This window comes from Canis aureus, chromosome 8 (assembly GCF_053574225.1).
Source record: "Canis aureus isolate CA01 chromosome 8, VMU_Caureus_v.1.0, whole genome shotgun sequence".
NCBI lineage: Eukaryota > Metazoa > Chordata > Mammalia > Carnivora > Canidae > Canis > Canis aureus.
This window is the reverse complement of record NC_135618.1, coordinates 9,427,175-9,443,028: the sequence shown is the minus strand read 5'-3', so window position 1 is coordinate 9,443,028 and position 15,854 is coordinate 9,427,175. Positions and strand designations below refer to the sequence as shown.

Sequence of the window (15,854 nt, the reverse complement as noted above, 5' to 3'; positions counted from 1 at the left end):
TTCATTCTACCTGCCAAAAAATGTTGAAATACAGTAATGATGGATAAAATAAAATAATGGTGGATAAAACATTGTCCCCAATTAAGCCAACACATTGATTAAACTAACTTCAGAGAATTTATGATTTTCATGGTTTCATTTCAGCACTCAAAACTTTCTTTTTTGATTCAAATCACATCAAACATACTCATCCCTATATGAATGTGGATGGAGATTACATAAGGATATTTCCAAAGAGAAAAGCTGCATATGATTCATATGGTAAGACTTTGATAGTCTTTATTCAATATGTTAGTAATTTGCAATAAATACTTTCATACTTTTGATTATATCATATGTACACATAATATGTGGTTTCCTATGGAAAATATTTGGTTGATATACAGAAATTCTGCATTTGTACTCAGGATTCTCAATCTGATGTTGATGAGAATTTTAGCAAACAATGTCTATATTCTTCTTGTCTTATGCTTCGTCTCTGAAGCTGTCTGATATTTTTGAGATTCTAATGAAAAATATAAAGGAGCTGTGATTCTATTCCTTCTTTTGCAGCAATCATAGGTGCTACAATTTGCATAGGATTCTTTTACTATATCTTCTTCATTAATCTTTCATATTCCTCACTGGGAAGCTGAATTTGTAATTGGGTGAGGAAGACAATGTTCCCAAAGACAGAAAGGTAGTGTTCAGGCTTGGATTTCTTTTCCACTTGCCATTTCTTAGTTCTTGTACAGTAAACTTCTCAAATAAACGCAGGGTTTCTTGGGAAATGGAATCTGAGAATGCCAGTACTAGGCAACTTGATGATTACCTACCCTAATTTCTTCATTTTATGGATAATGGAATGAAGACTCAATGAAATTGATGGATTTGTTTCCATGCACATCAACAAATGATACAGAGCCAATACTAGGAGGAAGTTGAAGAAATCAACCCTGACCAGCTTTTCCTTGTCACCTAATCAAAGGCAAGCAAGCAGCTATTTTAGCCATTTACCTGCTCTCTTAGTGCAGTGCACCTAGAAAAAAATTTCTGCCAACAGAAGAATTGTTATCATTCTCATATAGGTTAAAGTGTATTACCTAAGCGAAATGTGAATTATAATAGCTTCTCAAAGAATATGTGAGTGGCCATAAATGTAAGCAAAAAATATATATATAATAACACAGTATGGTCTCTTTTATGGATGTCATTTCATAAATGGATGTGTTGTCTTTTTTCAATATTCTGCACATTCATTCTCAGAAAAACATCCTTTAAAAAATTGTACAACACTAATGTGGGTTTTTCCCCAATCCATTGATATTATCTAATCTCTTCATTTTTTCTTGTCATTTTTATACAACAATAAGAAACAGATGGCCACAAAACAAAGAAAAAATAACTAAGCCATACTACCATTGAACCCAAGGATCTTACCCTACTATATCATAGTCTAACTAACCAAGCACACATATAATATTGAGGAACAAATCCAAAGACTGTGTTAAACTGTTGAAATTTCAAAGAGAATTTGAGTAGTATTTAGAAGTTGAGAATAAAGCCATTGAAAATACTTATACTGACAGATGATGAAATCATCCTGGAATTAATTTCTCAAAGAGATCCTCTCTGAATATATGATAGCCTTGTTACATTTGAAGATCATGCATGACACTTAAAAGAAACCATAAATATCAGCTCTTAAGAAAAACACAGGGAGAAAATTTTATTTCCTTAAGTTTGTATCTTAAAAATAAGGGCAATTCTAACAAACTGATAAAACCTGCTTTATAATGTCGACATGTGATTATTCATTTAGTGATAAAAATCCATTAATAAAACACAGGCTTCAAGTTAAAATCTGTATAGTGTCATTAGTAGGAAAATAAAGGAAGTCCATGGAGCAACAGGTGGATTTTAAATCTTTTTTTTTTTAATAGGCTGAATTTTAGTCTCTGTCATTAATGAATAAACCCCTAATTTACTGAATGAAGGTACTACCAGAAAGAGAGTTAAAAGCTAGATCAGGCAGAGAAATCATGGGAATTAGAAGTTCAAATGATGAGAATAGACAAATACCGAAACAATACTCCAAATGAAGGTATGAAGGGATTTTGGAGCATTCTGTGAAGTACGAATCCCATTTTACCCAAAGTCAAAAATGTGATGTTAAATATTTTGAGAAAAGATGGGAATGATTAATAGATTTTAAAGGTTCATCTTATCTTTTGGGGGCTTCATTTGATTTTGGACCATCTCCTACAGCAACTTCTGAGAAGTCACTATGACATGAACTGGTTCATCCACTGGACTGAGTCAAAGATCTGTCCTTTCAGATCCTGCTGCAGGCCCTGGTCTGTCCACTGCAAAGGCCGGGCTAGTTGTCATTATGGGGAGTCCTCATAAAGTCTGTAGCTCAGCTACATTAGACTAACTTCTCAACTTCCTTTCTTTTTCTGGTGTAAATTTTCTTAAGCTGGCAGTTGAGAAAAACTCTCTTATATATGTAGATTTCAGGAACCTCTTTGGATGTTTCTTGTGATACCTTTTTAGATAAGATAGAAAATATGAATCATGTGGCAATTTCTAGTTCACATAACCATGGCAGTATCCAAAACTATTACTTATTAGTGTGACGTGGTGATGTAGAAGGACTCAGATTTGTCTCACACTTCTTTGTTTTGGATTTTTTTTCTTTTATTAACTTTGTTTCAAACTTTATTCCCAGACTTCTTCAGCTTAATTAGCTGCAAAGAACAAATTGTGTCAAAGCAAACACTGCAAAGAGTTGCAGTGTCCAAAGGGGCTTGAGCTTAAAAATATTACAGATCTAGATTTTATCTGATCCGTGAACAGAACTTTAAAAAGTCATCATAATACACAGTAGCAGCTCCCAGTAACTTCTTCCAAGTTTTATCTTCCTCCGAAGTTGACTTGATTCTGTTTGCTTCATCCTTGGAAATTTCATCAAAATTCTCCCCACGTTCTGGAACTTCATCATCATCCTCTTCTCCAGTAGCAAGTGGTGCTTCTCCATTCACAGATTGTGTGGCCAGAGCTTCAACCGGTCTTCCTAAAACTAATCAGACTGTCTGCACCAAGTTGCTTGAACATACTGGGTAGCATTTCTGTCAGCAGCTTTGTCTCAGCCTGGCCTGTGATGGCCAAAGTGTTTGTTTCCAGGGATGCCTGCCCTTCAAGGGGGCATCACTGTTCCTTAGTGTGTGAACGTACTTCTTCAATACTAGAGATACGGCTTACTCCCAACTTCTTTAAGGAGAACTGGAGTTTTTGTGTGGTCTGTTGCCATTCTGGGGACCACTCTCTTCTCTTGACCAGCAGTTTATCTCCCACCAGTGCAGACTTGTGCAGTTTGCTGGGTTTCTCCTGGTTCATGGTAGTTTCCTTCACCTTGCTGGAGCCCAAGTGAGACTAGGGTTGGTGCTCACCGGGTCTGAGCAGACCAGCTATTAGGAGCACACACGCAGTAACACAAGATGGCCATTAGGGGGCACAGATTTGTGTTTTTTATGATACACTCAACATTTATATTTACCATTTTGATTAATTTATGCCCATCACATTTTTCTGGTGTGTGCCACAAATTTGAGGGAACAAATATAAAAGAGTTCTTTGTAAGTTGTCCCAATAACCTAAAGCAAGTGTCTACTACTAATAATAATGTGTCTACTTTAAAAATATGACAAGAATCATATTAATATAGCACCTTAAATTTTACAGAAGACTCATGTATTATTTGATTTGGTCTCCACCTCAGCCAAGTGAGTAGCTAGAGTGAGTATCACTATTATCATTTTATAAGTGAAGGAGCTGAAGTTCAAAGCACTTTGTCCATAGCCACACATGGAGGAGCAATGACTGAAGCTGCAACTTTCGATCCCAAGAGTAAATTCTGTATGCAAAGTTGTAAATTTTGTGTCCATAATTCTGTATAACAGAGAAGGTGTATGATCTAAGTGGTGAGAAGAATTTCAAAAAGACAATAGATCTAGATTTTGAGTTGTTCACATACTTAACATCAGTAATAATAAGCTGCTTCCAAAACCAAGACGATTTGAGATCCATTAATACAGGTGTAATGTCTAGGCTAAGGGAAAAATAGTCACACGATAATCTGTATTGAACAGGTTGCATTTCTAGTATTGGGTTATTTGCTGATTTACTGCATTTGGAATGTCAGGGGCACAGATAAATAGCTGTCTTGGCAAGGCAATAAATTTCCTACCTGGAAACTGCATAACTATATATGTCATCAATATTAACTAGGAAACATTTCACTGCGCATGAGGTGGAACTCGGTGGCATCTGACAACTTGTTTAATTCTCAACTTCCTTAATAACTCCAAGGCCATGATAATTTTCTTCCAATATCTTTCTAATCCCTATATTTGCATAGCAAAGTAGTAACTCCAAATTTTTTTTCCTTTAAGTGAATATATTTCACAGCTTGGTTCTTAGGAGTTGGATATACACTTATCTAGGACTGTTTTTCTCCTAAGTATAGCTTGTGCGAAGGGGATGCTATCGTCCTTGATCATTGTCAGAGTCATGGGGGTCAGGGCATATGTCTTAATAGGATTTGATTATACAGACATGGACTTTTTATGATCCACATTTTAGTGTCTAGGTATTCGTATGATTACCTTAGAGAAAAAAATTTTGTCTGCTAAATATTTACATTTCTTTTGAGAGTTTAAATATATTTTTGTTTTATAAGGATTTCATTAAATAGGGGCACCTGGGTGGCTCAGTGGTTAAGCATCTGCTTTTGGCTCAGGATGAGATCCCTGGGATCCTGGGATCAAGTCTCACATCGGACTCCCTGCAGGGAACCTGCTTCTCCCTCTGCCTATATGTCTCTGCCTCCCTCTCTCTCTCTCTCTCTCTCTCTCTCTGTGTCTCTCATGAATAAATAACATTTTTTAAAAAAGAATTTCACTAAATATACTTATTTGATTGATAGGCAATGTTGCAGTTGCGTTTTTATATTATAAAAGTATCGGTCCCTTATTTTCATCGTCTGACAAATCCGTATTGGAACCTCAAAGTGATGATCATTCTGAAGAAGAAGAAAGAGTCATTTCTTCAGTGATTTCAGTCTCAATTAGCTCGAACCCACCCACATTGTATGAACTTGAAAAAATAACATTTACATTAAGTCACATAAAGGTAAGCTGTTTTTCTGGTGACTCTATGTTATGAGTGTGAAACATTTGGTGAAGTGAACGTTTTTTTTTATTGTGTCACTTTAATATGTGTGAATTCTTGAGTTTAAAATTTTTTTTATTTTATTTTATTTATGATAGTCATACAGAGAGAGAGAGAGAGAGAGAGGCAGAGACATAGGCAGAGGGAGAAGCAGGCTCCATGCACCGGGAGCCTGACGCGGGATTCGATCCCGGGTCTCCAGGATCGCGCCCTGGGCCAAAGGCAGGCGCCAAACCGCTGTGCCACCCAGGGATCCCGTTGAGTTTAAAAATTAAAAGAGTAAAGTAATTTCAACTAATTTTTCTATAAAGGATTTTTGTACTTTCAATGCTCTGTAATCTTTCTAATAAATATCAAGGAATTTTACACGTTTGATTTTCTGAAATTAAGCTATATTTTAATTTTACTTTTAATTACATTGTTCATTTTGGAAGTCTCCGTACCTTTTAGGAATGAGTTATAAAAATGTATCAGAGCCAAAGAGATAGATGTCATTTGTGCAATGGCAGAGTTGTTTGATTAATAATTGCCATTTAAAATAATATTTGCAGGGATTTAAATGTTGATTAAAATAAAATTACAGAGAAGTTTACAATATTTCATAAAGAAATTAGCTGAGACCATTTTATTCCTTTATTATCATTCCAAACCTTTTTCAAGCTCATATGTAATTAAAACTTATCATAATCAACATTAGAAAGAACTAAGTATTCAGTTCATTCAGTTATGAGTGAAGAAACTAAAGATCATAAATTATTTGCTGGTTTGTTTTTTTTTTTTACAGTTGATGGTTTCTTGGATTTTCAATAGAATTTGAGTCCTGGTACATGATTAAAAGTACCTCTGATGCTCCATTTGGAGAGCCTTGAAGCTGGACAATTGGATTTGCATGTTTATGGGAGAAAGAGGGGACTAATATGCCTACACACAACACAAATGTGTCACTACAAATAAAGACATCTAATGTACAGAGAAACTAAATGTAGAGAAGATGCAAGAAAATAGTAGCCCAAACCTAAACATCAGTAGGCATTATGTTCAGTGTAGGAGAGGGTGTGAAATGTTTTAAGAATGGAAACAAACGAAACCTAGATACTTTCAGATGCTAACTGCCCTTTTGATGCTAGAATCAAAACATTGTTCTTTCACATGCTCTGATGGTTTTTCTTCAGTTTTTACTAGTTTTCTTCAGTTTTTACTACTGTTTTGGCAGCTGAAGAGATGCCATGGACAACCCACTTCACCAATCTCTGACCCAATCACAAAACAAAACACAACACACGTTTAAGTAAAAATTCTTCACCAAAACTCATGGGAAAACTTGATTATCCTTAATCTTCCTTTCTGTTCCAATCTTTTTCCCATTCGAATTAATGACCACCATGAAATTTTATCACTTTATTTGATGACACACCTACCTAATTCATGGTTTCCCTCTCTCTGAGAACAAAATTTGGATCCCATTGTTTTCCTAAAAAAAAAAAAAAAAAAAAAAGTTATCTCATATATACCACCTTCAGTTTCCTGATTCCCTGATAATTTATTTGCAATTTCACCAATTAGTATATACTTCTCCATTACTTCAAAGTAATATTAAAAGCAGTTGTCAGAATATTATGTTACGATTACTTAATATAAATATGTGATAAAGAGAACTCTACTTATTAAATAATCAACCTGTCGTCTACGTGATCAGACTCTATGTCTGATCTTGCCTACAATTTGCTATTTATCTCATTCACTGTACCCAAAATACACTGGTTTCCAGCGTTTCTGAAAGATTCTTATCTAGTCCTAACTCAACTTTTTCATTCCATCCCAAGTCTTAGGGTTTACTCTCTTTCTCTAACTTCCCTGGGGTATTTGCTTTAATATCATCTCCTAAGAAAGGCTTCCTCAGACCAACCACAACTACTTTCTTTCTTCTTTCCCTGGTTTATATTTCTTGTTTAATCATTTCTCATCTCATGGGAATCTAAAATCAACAGTACAAATATTTATTCTTTTTCTGTTTAGTATCGTATTTTTAGTACTTGGGTCAATGACTAATAATAAATGTTTATTAAAGAATGTGTGATAATTATGTGTCATGTACTATTTTAAATGATCTAATTTGATAAGAAATCATTCTCACAACTTTCGTGGCACAGGACTTGATAAAATATAGCATTGTTGCAATAACCAATTCTTCCACATAATGTCAGGATTCATTTATTAGCACTGATTTTATGCTTTACTTTCTAGGCATGGTTTTAATTATATTGCTATGCAAAATCATGTTTTAAATATGAGAGATGTGACACTATATGTATATTTTTTTTCTTTTTCTTCCATCAGTAAAATGTCTCTTTTTCAGGCCACAGATAAGTATAGGAGTCAATGTGCATTTTGGAACTATTCGCCTGACACCATGAATGGCAGCTGGTCTTTGGAAGGCTGTGAGCTGATATACTCAAATGAGACCCACACCTCATGCCGCTGTAACCACCTGACACATTTTGCAATTTTGATGTCTTCTGGTTCTTCCATTGTAAGCCAGTTTTCCATCATTTCATATTTATAAACCTGCTTATTTTCTTTTTTCTCTTGTTTACATCAGTCAAGAGAATTAATTTTTTATGTTTCTTTGGGTGCCAATATATTTAGTTAACTAATAAAACCCCAACATTATCTTTTTGGTGTTTCATTTCTTACTTGTCTTGTATGAAATATTTTGACTAGATTTTAGGTTATTGATTGTCTAGGACTTACCTAATCTATAATAGCTAGCAGGTTGTGCATTAAATATTACCCATTGACTCTTAATTTTTAATGTTGCTTTTAAAAAACCACTTATATTTTTTAATGTATCATGGTCTTTAAGGGCCTTTGCCTTTGTATTGAAAGCTTATTTTCAGCAATTATAAAGTAGTTAAAAATATTTGAAACCTTGTCTATAAGTATTAGCATATTTATAACTATTACTATGCTTTAGTAATGTAGAACCGTACAAGATTTTTAAACATGAACCATCTCTCTACAGCGGATAGGTCTAGGCTATGTATTTCCCATCAGTAATATCTTTCTTTTACACTCTACAGTTTCTTATTTTATATCTCTGTATCATAATATTCATTAAATTACAGGTTCATTTCCATGTCTACTGAGAATCCATCAAATATATAAAGTGGCCAAATAAATCTACCTAACCATAATGTCAGTCATAAAGATTTTTTTCCTGAATGTTAAGTAAGCAAAGAAGCCTCCACTCTCTATATAAGATATAAATATTCATCCAGTTAGAATAAAACCAACTTTTCCCATTTCAAAGTCTCTTAATTTTACTATTTTGATATTATATATATTCAGCATTTCTGATACCTTTCTTTAATGTGTTTTAGATGAATTGCTGCATAGAAATAGGACTTGTTATTGCCACTGATAAATCTGTTTTAATTAACCATTTTCACATTACAATAATGAATTGCCTTTTTAATATCATGAAACTGATGACGATAACATAGCTAAACCATATACTAATATATACTATGTCCAGAAAAAAAATCACTAATTACAGAACTTTTAAAGTGCTCCATGATTTATATCAGATTTCTCTGAATATTGAGCATTTGCAAAGGTACAAAATTTTTCTCATCTAAATGCACATTTGTATTTTTACATTTTATGAACATTTTGATTAATGTTTCACCAAAAAAGGAAGTTCATTATATGTTGTAGTTCCTTTGACAAGTTACTGAGTTATTCTCTTAACAGCTTTATTATTATTTTCCCTTAGGGTATTAAAGATTATAATATTCTTACAAGGATCACTCAACTAGGAATAATTATTTCACTGATTTGCCTTGCCATATGCATTTTTACCTTCTGGTTCTTCAGTGAAATTCAAAGCACCAGAACAACAATTCACAAAAATCTCTGCTGTAACCTATTCCTTGCTGAACTAGTTTTTCTTGTTGGGATCAATACAAATACTAATAAGGTATGTAGATCTCCCCTTACTGTCTATTTTTGTTTTCTAAATTTGTACTTTCCTAAATATATATGTGATAGAATCATGAATTATAATTAAGAGCTTAATGGGCAAATGTATGGTATACTTTGTTCCCAGGTCTTTTCTAAGTTTTCTAATGCTAATATATCTAAAACCTGCCTATCAATTCCATTAAGCATAATGTCCCTTGTTATAATGAATGAATCATTGGGACAAATGAAAACTTAGCAACAAACTGAAGAAATAACCTTTTTTTTTTTTTTGCTTTGTTTTTACATGGACATTAAACAGAAGCAGAAGGGATAAAGAGAGAATTGAAAATAAAAAGTTTATCTTAACACAGGGACTGACTATAAAAGCAGTGGGTTCATCGGTTGAAATATGACAAATTGGCTCCACCTACTCACTGCACTTTCCTACCTATTTCCCACCATTACTGATCGAGAGTCTTACAAAAGAATTTCTATACTGTGTGAGTCTGGGTCCTTCTAGAAGCAGACATTAAAATGGGATTACACTTGCAGTAAATTTATTAGCCAAAATGGCTGAGAGATAATGGGAAGAGAGACCTAGAGAGCTATCAGACCAAGATGTGGGGCTGACCCCAAGTAAAGGAGAGAAGGAAGAAAGGACAGGTAGTAGGTGGAAGCATTTTACACAGCAGTGTCGTTCTCAGGGAAGTTCAATGTGGTTGTCAAGGAGTCCTTTGAGGAGACCCCGAGCCAGAGTCATGTGATAGAGGAATTCTGTGTAGTGGCAGCCTGTGGGGAAGATGAACGCAGCAATGGTTTTCCTGGTGTAACAGCTAGAGCTCTAGGTCAGTTGCCCTCCCTGCAGGTAGAGATTGGAGAAGTGTATGCGAAGGTCCCAAGACATTAAATTGCCTCCATATTTCCATCCCTGTTAGAAATCTTTCAAGTACTGACATTAATCCCCAGTTATCAATGTTTTCCTCTGAAGTAGATCTATTTTAAATAGTATCCCTAGACTATGGACTTCATATCTGGGTTTGTTTGTTTGTTTGTTTGTTTTGCAGTGGTACTCCTGACATGTGCCAATTTTACATACCACCCACCATCTTCCAATGCCCAGTTCCTCCTTCAGTTTCATCTCCTCATTATCCTTACCCCAAAACCATTCCTTAGAGTGTTTATTTTCAATTCTATTTCACCCATCAAGTTCTTCCCATCTGCAAGCCATATTTCAATCTCACTTCCTTACTAAAGTAGTTCTCAAATTTTGATCACCAGTAATCTCTCTGTTCCCAACCTTACATAGTACTCCCCAATTGGATGTTTAATATATAATCTCATCATGCTTGGATTATACTCTTTTATTAAGTACTATAATAGGTATGTAAGTGTGTATTGTGTTCTCTTTCCAGCAATAGATAGTTCTATTATTACGGGAGTGTGTAACTATACTTCTTTTACTGTTCTTATAAGCCTAACTCCAATTCTATGCAAGTAAATACTAATAAGTTATATTTAACCAAAATCCATCTCAAATTTACCTGATAGTCCTACAACTTAAAGTGATTCCATAATGGATATTTTTGTAAAATATATTATCATTTGTTTGTTTTATAATTTCAATGTTTGCCACAATAATCAAGATACTATTGTTAATCAAGGAAATCAGTTATTTTCACTCTCTGAGCATGAATAAAATTAAGGAAAGGAAAGGCATTTCCCAAACAAATCAACTTAAGTCATAACACAGTCACTAAGGTATCATGGTTTGCATGTGAGGAATCCACAACTTATCACATGATATAAATATATAAAAATGTAAGTCTCTGGACAAGAACAGTAAATTAGTTCTATGACAAGATTGCTTCACAACTGATGCTTCACACTGGTGAAGCTCAGCTGGAAGCAGTACGTCTTGAAAAACTGGCACTTGACGAGGATATTTTAATGTGATCAAGCATTACATGGAGTGGCATGATTTAAGGAGAAAGTCAGGATTTTATGTTATGCTAATGTTAAAGCAAACATTGCTTACAGTTTCTTTCTTTCTTTGACTTCTAGCTCTTCTGTTCAATCATTGCTGGGCTGCTGCATTATTTCTTTTTAGCTGCCTTCGCATGGATGTGCATTGAAGGCATACACCTCTATCTCATTGTTGTGGGCGTCATCTACAACAAAGGATTTCTGCACAAGAATTTTTATATCTTTGGCTATCTCAGCCCAGCTGTGGTAGTTGGATTTTCAGCATCACTAGGATATAGATATTATGGCACCACCAAAGTGTAAGTTAAGATGATCTCATAAGTATTTGAAATGCGATTCTGAATATGCTTCATATACATTGAAAATGTTGCTTTGTGAAGTACATACAAACATATTTATAGACTTATTATTTACTTTTCAGATGTTGGCTTAGCACAGAAAACAACTTTATTTGGAGTTTTATAGGACCAGCATGTCTAATCATTCTTGTACGTATATTTAACATTGGTTGAAAATCCAAAATGTGATGATTAAAATTCTCTGCAATAGGGCATTACTCTGAGGGAAAACAATAATTTTGAGAACTTTACAGTATGTTATTTATTAATATTTTACATGTATTCATCATGATTGAGAAAAAAATATATACATACATCTTAAATTTAGAGGTATTATAATTCATCCGCCCCTCCCAGAGGAGGAGGATATATTTCTGCACCTCATATAGGAAAAGCATTTTTCACTTATCAGTAGTGTCTCAGCGTACTTCAATAGTGAGAGTTTGCCAAACAGCTGATAATCTGGCATTTCAGATGTTTGTGTTATTTAATCTTTTATCAATGAGCAGTGATCTTTGAAGATTAGACTGTCATCTTTATAGTTTTATCATCCTATGTACCCTGTCATCATGAAAGTGATTTTAAACTAAATTGCAACGTCAGAGACAAGAAGCCACTATTTCTCATGAGCCGACAAGTCATATATTGATAGTCCCATTTCAGTGAGGAAGAGGGCCTTTTAATTCTTATTGGAAGTGGTTTCAAACCTACAAATTTGGCAGGTGTTATATGTTCCTTTCTAAATAAAGACATTTTTAGATGTCTCAAGAGCATTTCTAAGTGCTGTAACTTTTCAAAGCCATTCTGAATATAATAGTCTGTCAGTGAATCTGGGAGGTCTGACAAGGCTCTAGAATGGAATGAATTGTCAATGGAGGAGCTGTGACGATATTTTGGACAACTTTGTCCCATATGTTTTGACCATAAGCTAGCTATCTTTTTTGAATTGTTTCTTCTCTCACTCTTTCCCCTTGTGTTTTTATATTTGTAAGGAAGCTGCTAAATGGAGAAAGACTTGAAATGTCAAGCAGAGCATTTTCACCAATGGTTATTTTTTAATGCTATGGGTGAAATAAATTGCATTCAGAGGCTATATTTCCTAATCATCACAGAAAAATGCTTATAATTCTCCCAATGAATCTAGTAATATAAAAAGAAATCATTGGCTAGATTTCAGCTACAGCAATTTCAGAGTTAGTTCATTCCAATGCCAAAATCTTCAACCCCCATGAGAATACAGACTGAATGTTGTCCCTTTCACATACTTTCATGTATTGCCCTGACAGGAGTATTTTGTGTAAACACACTTTCTATATATTCTGATTTTACTGATTCCATCTCTACAGAATGGACCATCTCTTATTATTTTGTACAAGCCAAACATTCTTTGGATCAGTAATTTCTTATAATTAAGATGAAAAGTAGTAGGCTAGATATTATAGTGAAAACAAGAAAAATAGGAGTATTTTTCTCTTAAGTAAGAAATGGAAAGTGTTCCCTGAAATGGTTTTTTTTATTTTTGCTTATGTAAGGGAAAAATATAACTTTGGATTATCTTACAGTAAAGTCCACAGACTTTAGATGGGCTTATCTAAAAATGAGTCCTGCAAACTTTCTTAGAAGCCTAAATGAATAACGTCACACTGTCCTAGTCTGGAATTAATGAACCAATTTATCTTCCATAGTTTCAGTATGATAATCATTCCATTTAACCCGAGGGTCAGTCTACTTAAGAAATGGATGAGGCACCTCAGTTTTACTCTAAAACTGAATAATGTTTATCTTTTTTAGTATCTTTAAAGGCAGCAGAAATTCCTTAATTACTGAATTGAAGTGAATTCATTTATTCTAGTTATTCTTGGTTTTCTGGGCTAATAGTGGCTAATCACTATTATTGTTGCCATTGTGATTATTTGTTGTTGTTATTATTCAGCTCTATGTTGTTGTTCCATTGTTCTAATGTTACTATTTAGCTGTATGACACAGTGTTGAGACCCATCCTGTTGTCCCAGAATAGTATGCATCTTTAGTTCAGAAATAGTGGGTACCAAACATTTGAAAAAGATCTACTAACAGTTTGGGTCTGACACTTCCCACAGTGTGATAAAGAGACAGTAGGACCAGCTGTAGCCCAATAAGAGGACTGGAGATGGGTGCTCCAGGGATTGTGGTATAGAATTAGGAGTCCTTGACCTTTGGAGGAGTGCAAAAGCTTTTCTTTTTGCTGCCAGTGGGGGAAAAAAAAAAAAAAGGCAGATACTCCTCTATCTTTTTGAAGACAAGATGTGGACAAGTACTCTGAAGGTTTGTAGACAATGGGATCAGAAATATATAGAAAGAGTAAAATCTCATTCTGATTGCAGATCAAATGCCAGTCTGATTTGATTTTCTTGCCTCCTCAATATATAAGAGCTGAGTATAATGAGCCAATTTTTATGAGAGCTTGACATACGTCCCCTGACTTTTGGCCAAATCTGAATATAGAAACTAGACTTGTTTTTGTTTGGAGTTTCCCGCAAGCTGCATGCTTACTGGAGTATTTTTTGACAACAGGGAAGGAAAAGATTATTGTATAGCATGCCTAGGAATAAAATAATGAAGGAACATACAAGACTCCAGCTATTCTATAAACACAGGAAAGTTAGGGAAGTGGACATAAGTTGTAGGGTTGCCCAGAAGGTGGCCAGGTCAAAGGGAAATTATACACAACCGAAAGAATGGGTTGAATAAAGGAGAGGTTAAATGGTGACTTGACGGTCATTCTCTGAAGAATAAAAGGAGCCAAGATGGAAAGGAAATTCTATAAACACTAAGAAAATCATACATACCATCTAAGTGGAGGCCACCACATAAGCCAAGATTGCTACCAATAGTAAGAACCAAACCAAACCAAAGTGATATCAGGAAGCTCCATCAGCAAGAGGTAATCGGGTCCTTCCAGCCACCAACAGCAGAGGAGTTGAGCTTTATCAATGAAGGGACAGTACCTGAGAACCAACTATGCTGCCCACACTCATCTCCATCGATCTACTGAATTGAAAATGATTATCCCAGGGCACCTGAGGGGCTTAGTCAGTTAAGTGTCCAACTCTCAATTTCAGCACCAGTCAGGATCTCAGGGTCGTGAGATCGAGCACTATGTCGGGCTCCACACTGAACATGGAGCCTGCATGAGATTATCTTTCCCTCTGCCCCACCCCCCTTAAAAAAATCATTATTCTATGTTTGGGTATATTCTGATAGGTAAAGATGCCAAGCCATATAATTAAGTTTACTGTGTTAATTGGGTGGTATGAGCATGATGAGAGAACAAAAGAAATATAAGAATTATCCCCTGCCCATTATAGTATCAATGAGAATAAAGCAAGACAAAACAAGTCAAAAGAGTGATATATAATAAAATATAAGTGATGTTGATAAGATGTGGGAGGTATCAATATGAGCTTGATAATCATTCCACAAGTCTTCATTGAAAGATGAACTTGTTTATAGATAGGGCAGGAGGTAAATTTGGTTTGACAGCAGATTCTTGATGTGAACTGAAGTGTCTGCCAAGGAGCCCCATAAACGTGACAGATTTCTTTTGAAGGTAAACAAAGGGCACAGACATAATGGTCACCATTGTCAATGGTGACAATGCCAGAAATAACAAAATTATCATCATGTATCTGTTATTAAGAATAGTAAAGCATCTGGGGCACCAAGGTGGCTCAGTCAGTTGAACATCTGATGCCTGATTTTGGTTCAGGTCATGATTTCAGGTCCTGGGATCCAGCCCCACAGATTGGGTACAGGTTCAGTGGGGAGTCTGCTTCTCTCCTTCTCTGTCTCCCTCTGCCCCCTCTCCCCTTGTGTGTGTGCTCTCTCTCTCAAATAAATGAGTAAATAAATAAAAAATAATATTTAAAAAAAGAATAGTCAAGAATCATCATTTCATGGATTCATTACATCCTAGTTTGGATGCTATTAATTAAGTCCTCCATAAACTTACCCATTTCTTTTCTACTTTCAAGATCAAACTATTGCTATATCTTCCTCATATTCCAGTATTAATAATAGGAGTTCTTAAATGCATAAGTTGTTAATCAGCTACTGCTCATAGCTAATACTCAGTCTCCTTTAATCACCCACATTGCTATTATCTATTCATTTTATAGTTAACAAAAAATAGGATGCTATTCAAAATGTTAAGTGATTGGCTCAAGGCTCTAGGTCTACAAATAAATACTGATTCTAGAACTTGAGACTAGGAGCACATTTTCATTTTACTTTGCAGTTGCCTTAGGACTTATGTTTCTGCTGCCCTTCTTTCCAATTTTGTTTTAATCCATCCATAATAAGTGGAGAGAGAGAGAGAGA

At 34.8% G+C, this 15,854-nt stretch overlaps 1 protein-coding gene across 1 annotated transcript in view; it reads left to right on the top strand.

Moving 5' to 3' along the window:
• Positions 1-15,854, top strand: part of ADGRL4 (adhesion G protein-coupled receptor L4) — a 109,929-nt gene that overhangs the window by 71,046 nt on the left and 23,029 nt on the right. The window contains exons 8-13 of the mRNA XM_077905156.1: positions 145-261; positions 4,967-5,172; positions 7,568-7,741; positions 8,987-9,190; positions 11,236-11,456; positions 11,579-11,645. Of these exons, the coding sequence (XP_077761282.1) occupies positions 145-261; positions 4,967-5,172; positions 7,568-7,741; positions 8,987-9,190; positions 11,236-11,456; positions 11,579-11,645 (989 nt within the window). The remainder of the gene's footprint in view (positions 1-144; positions 262-4,966; positions 5,173-7,567; positions 7,742-8,986; positions 9,191-11,235; positions 11,457-11,578; positions 11,646-15,854) is intronic.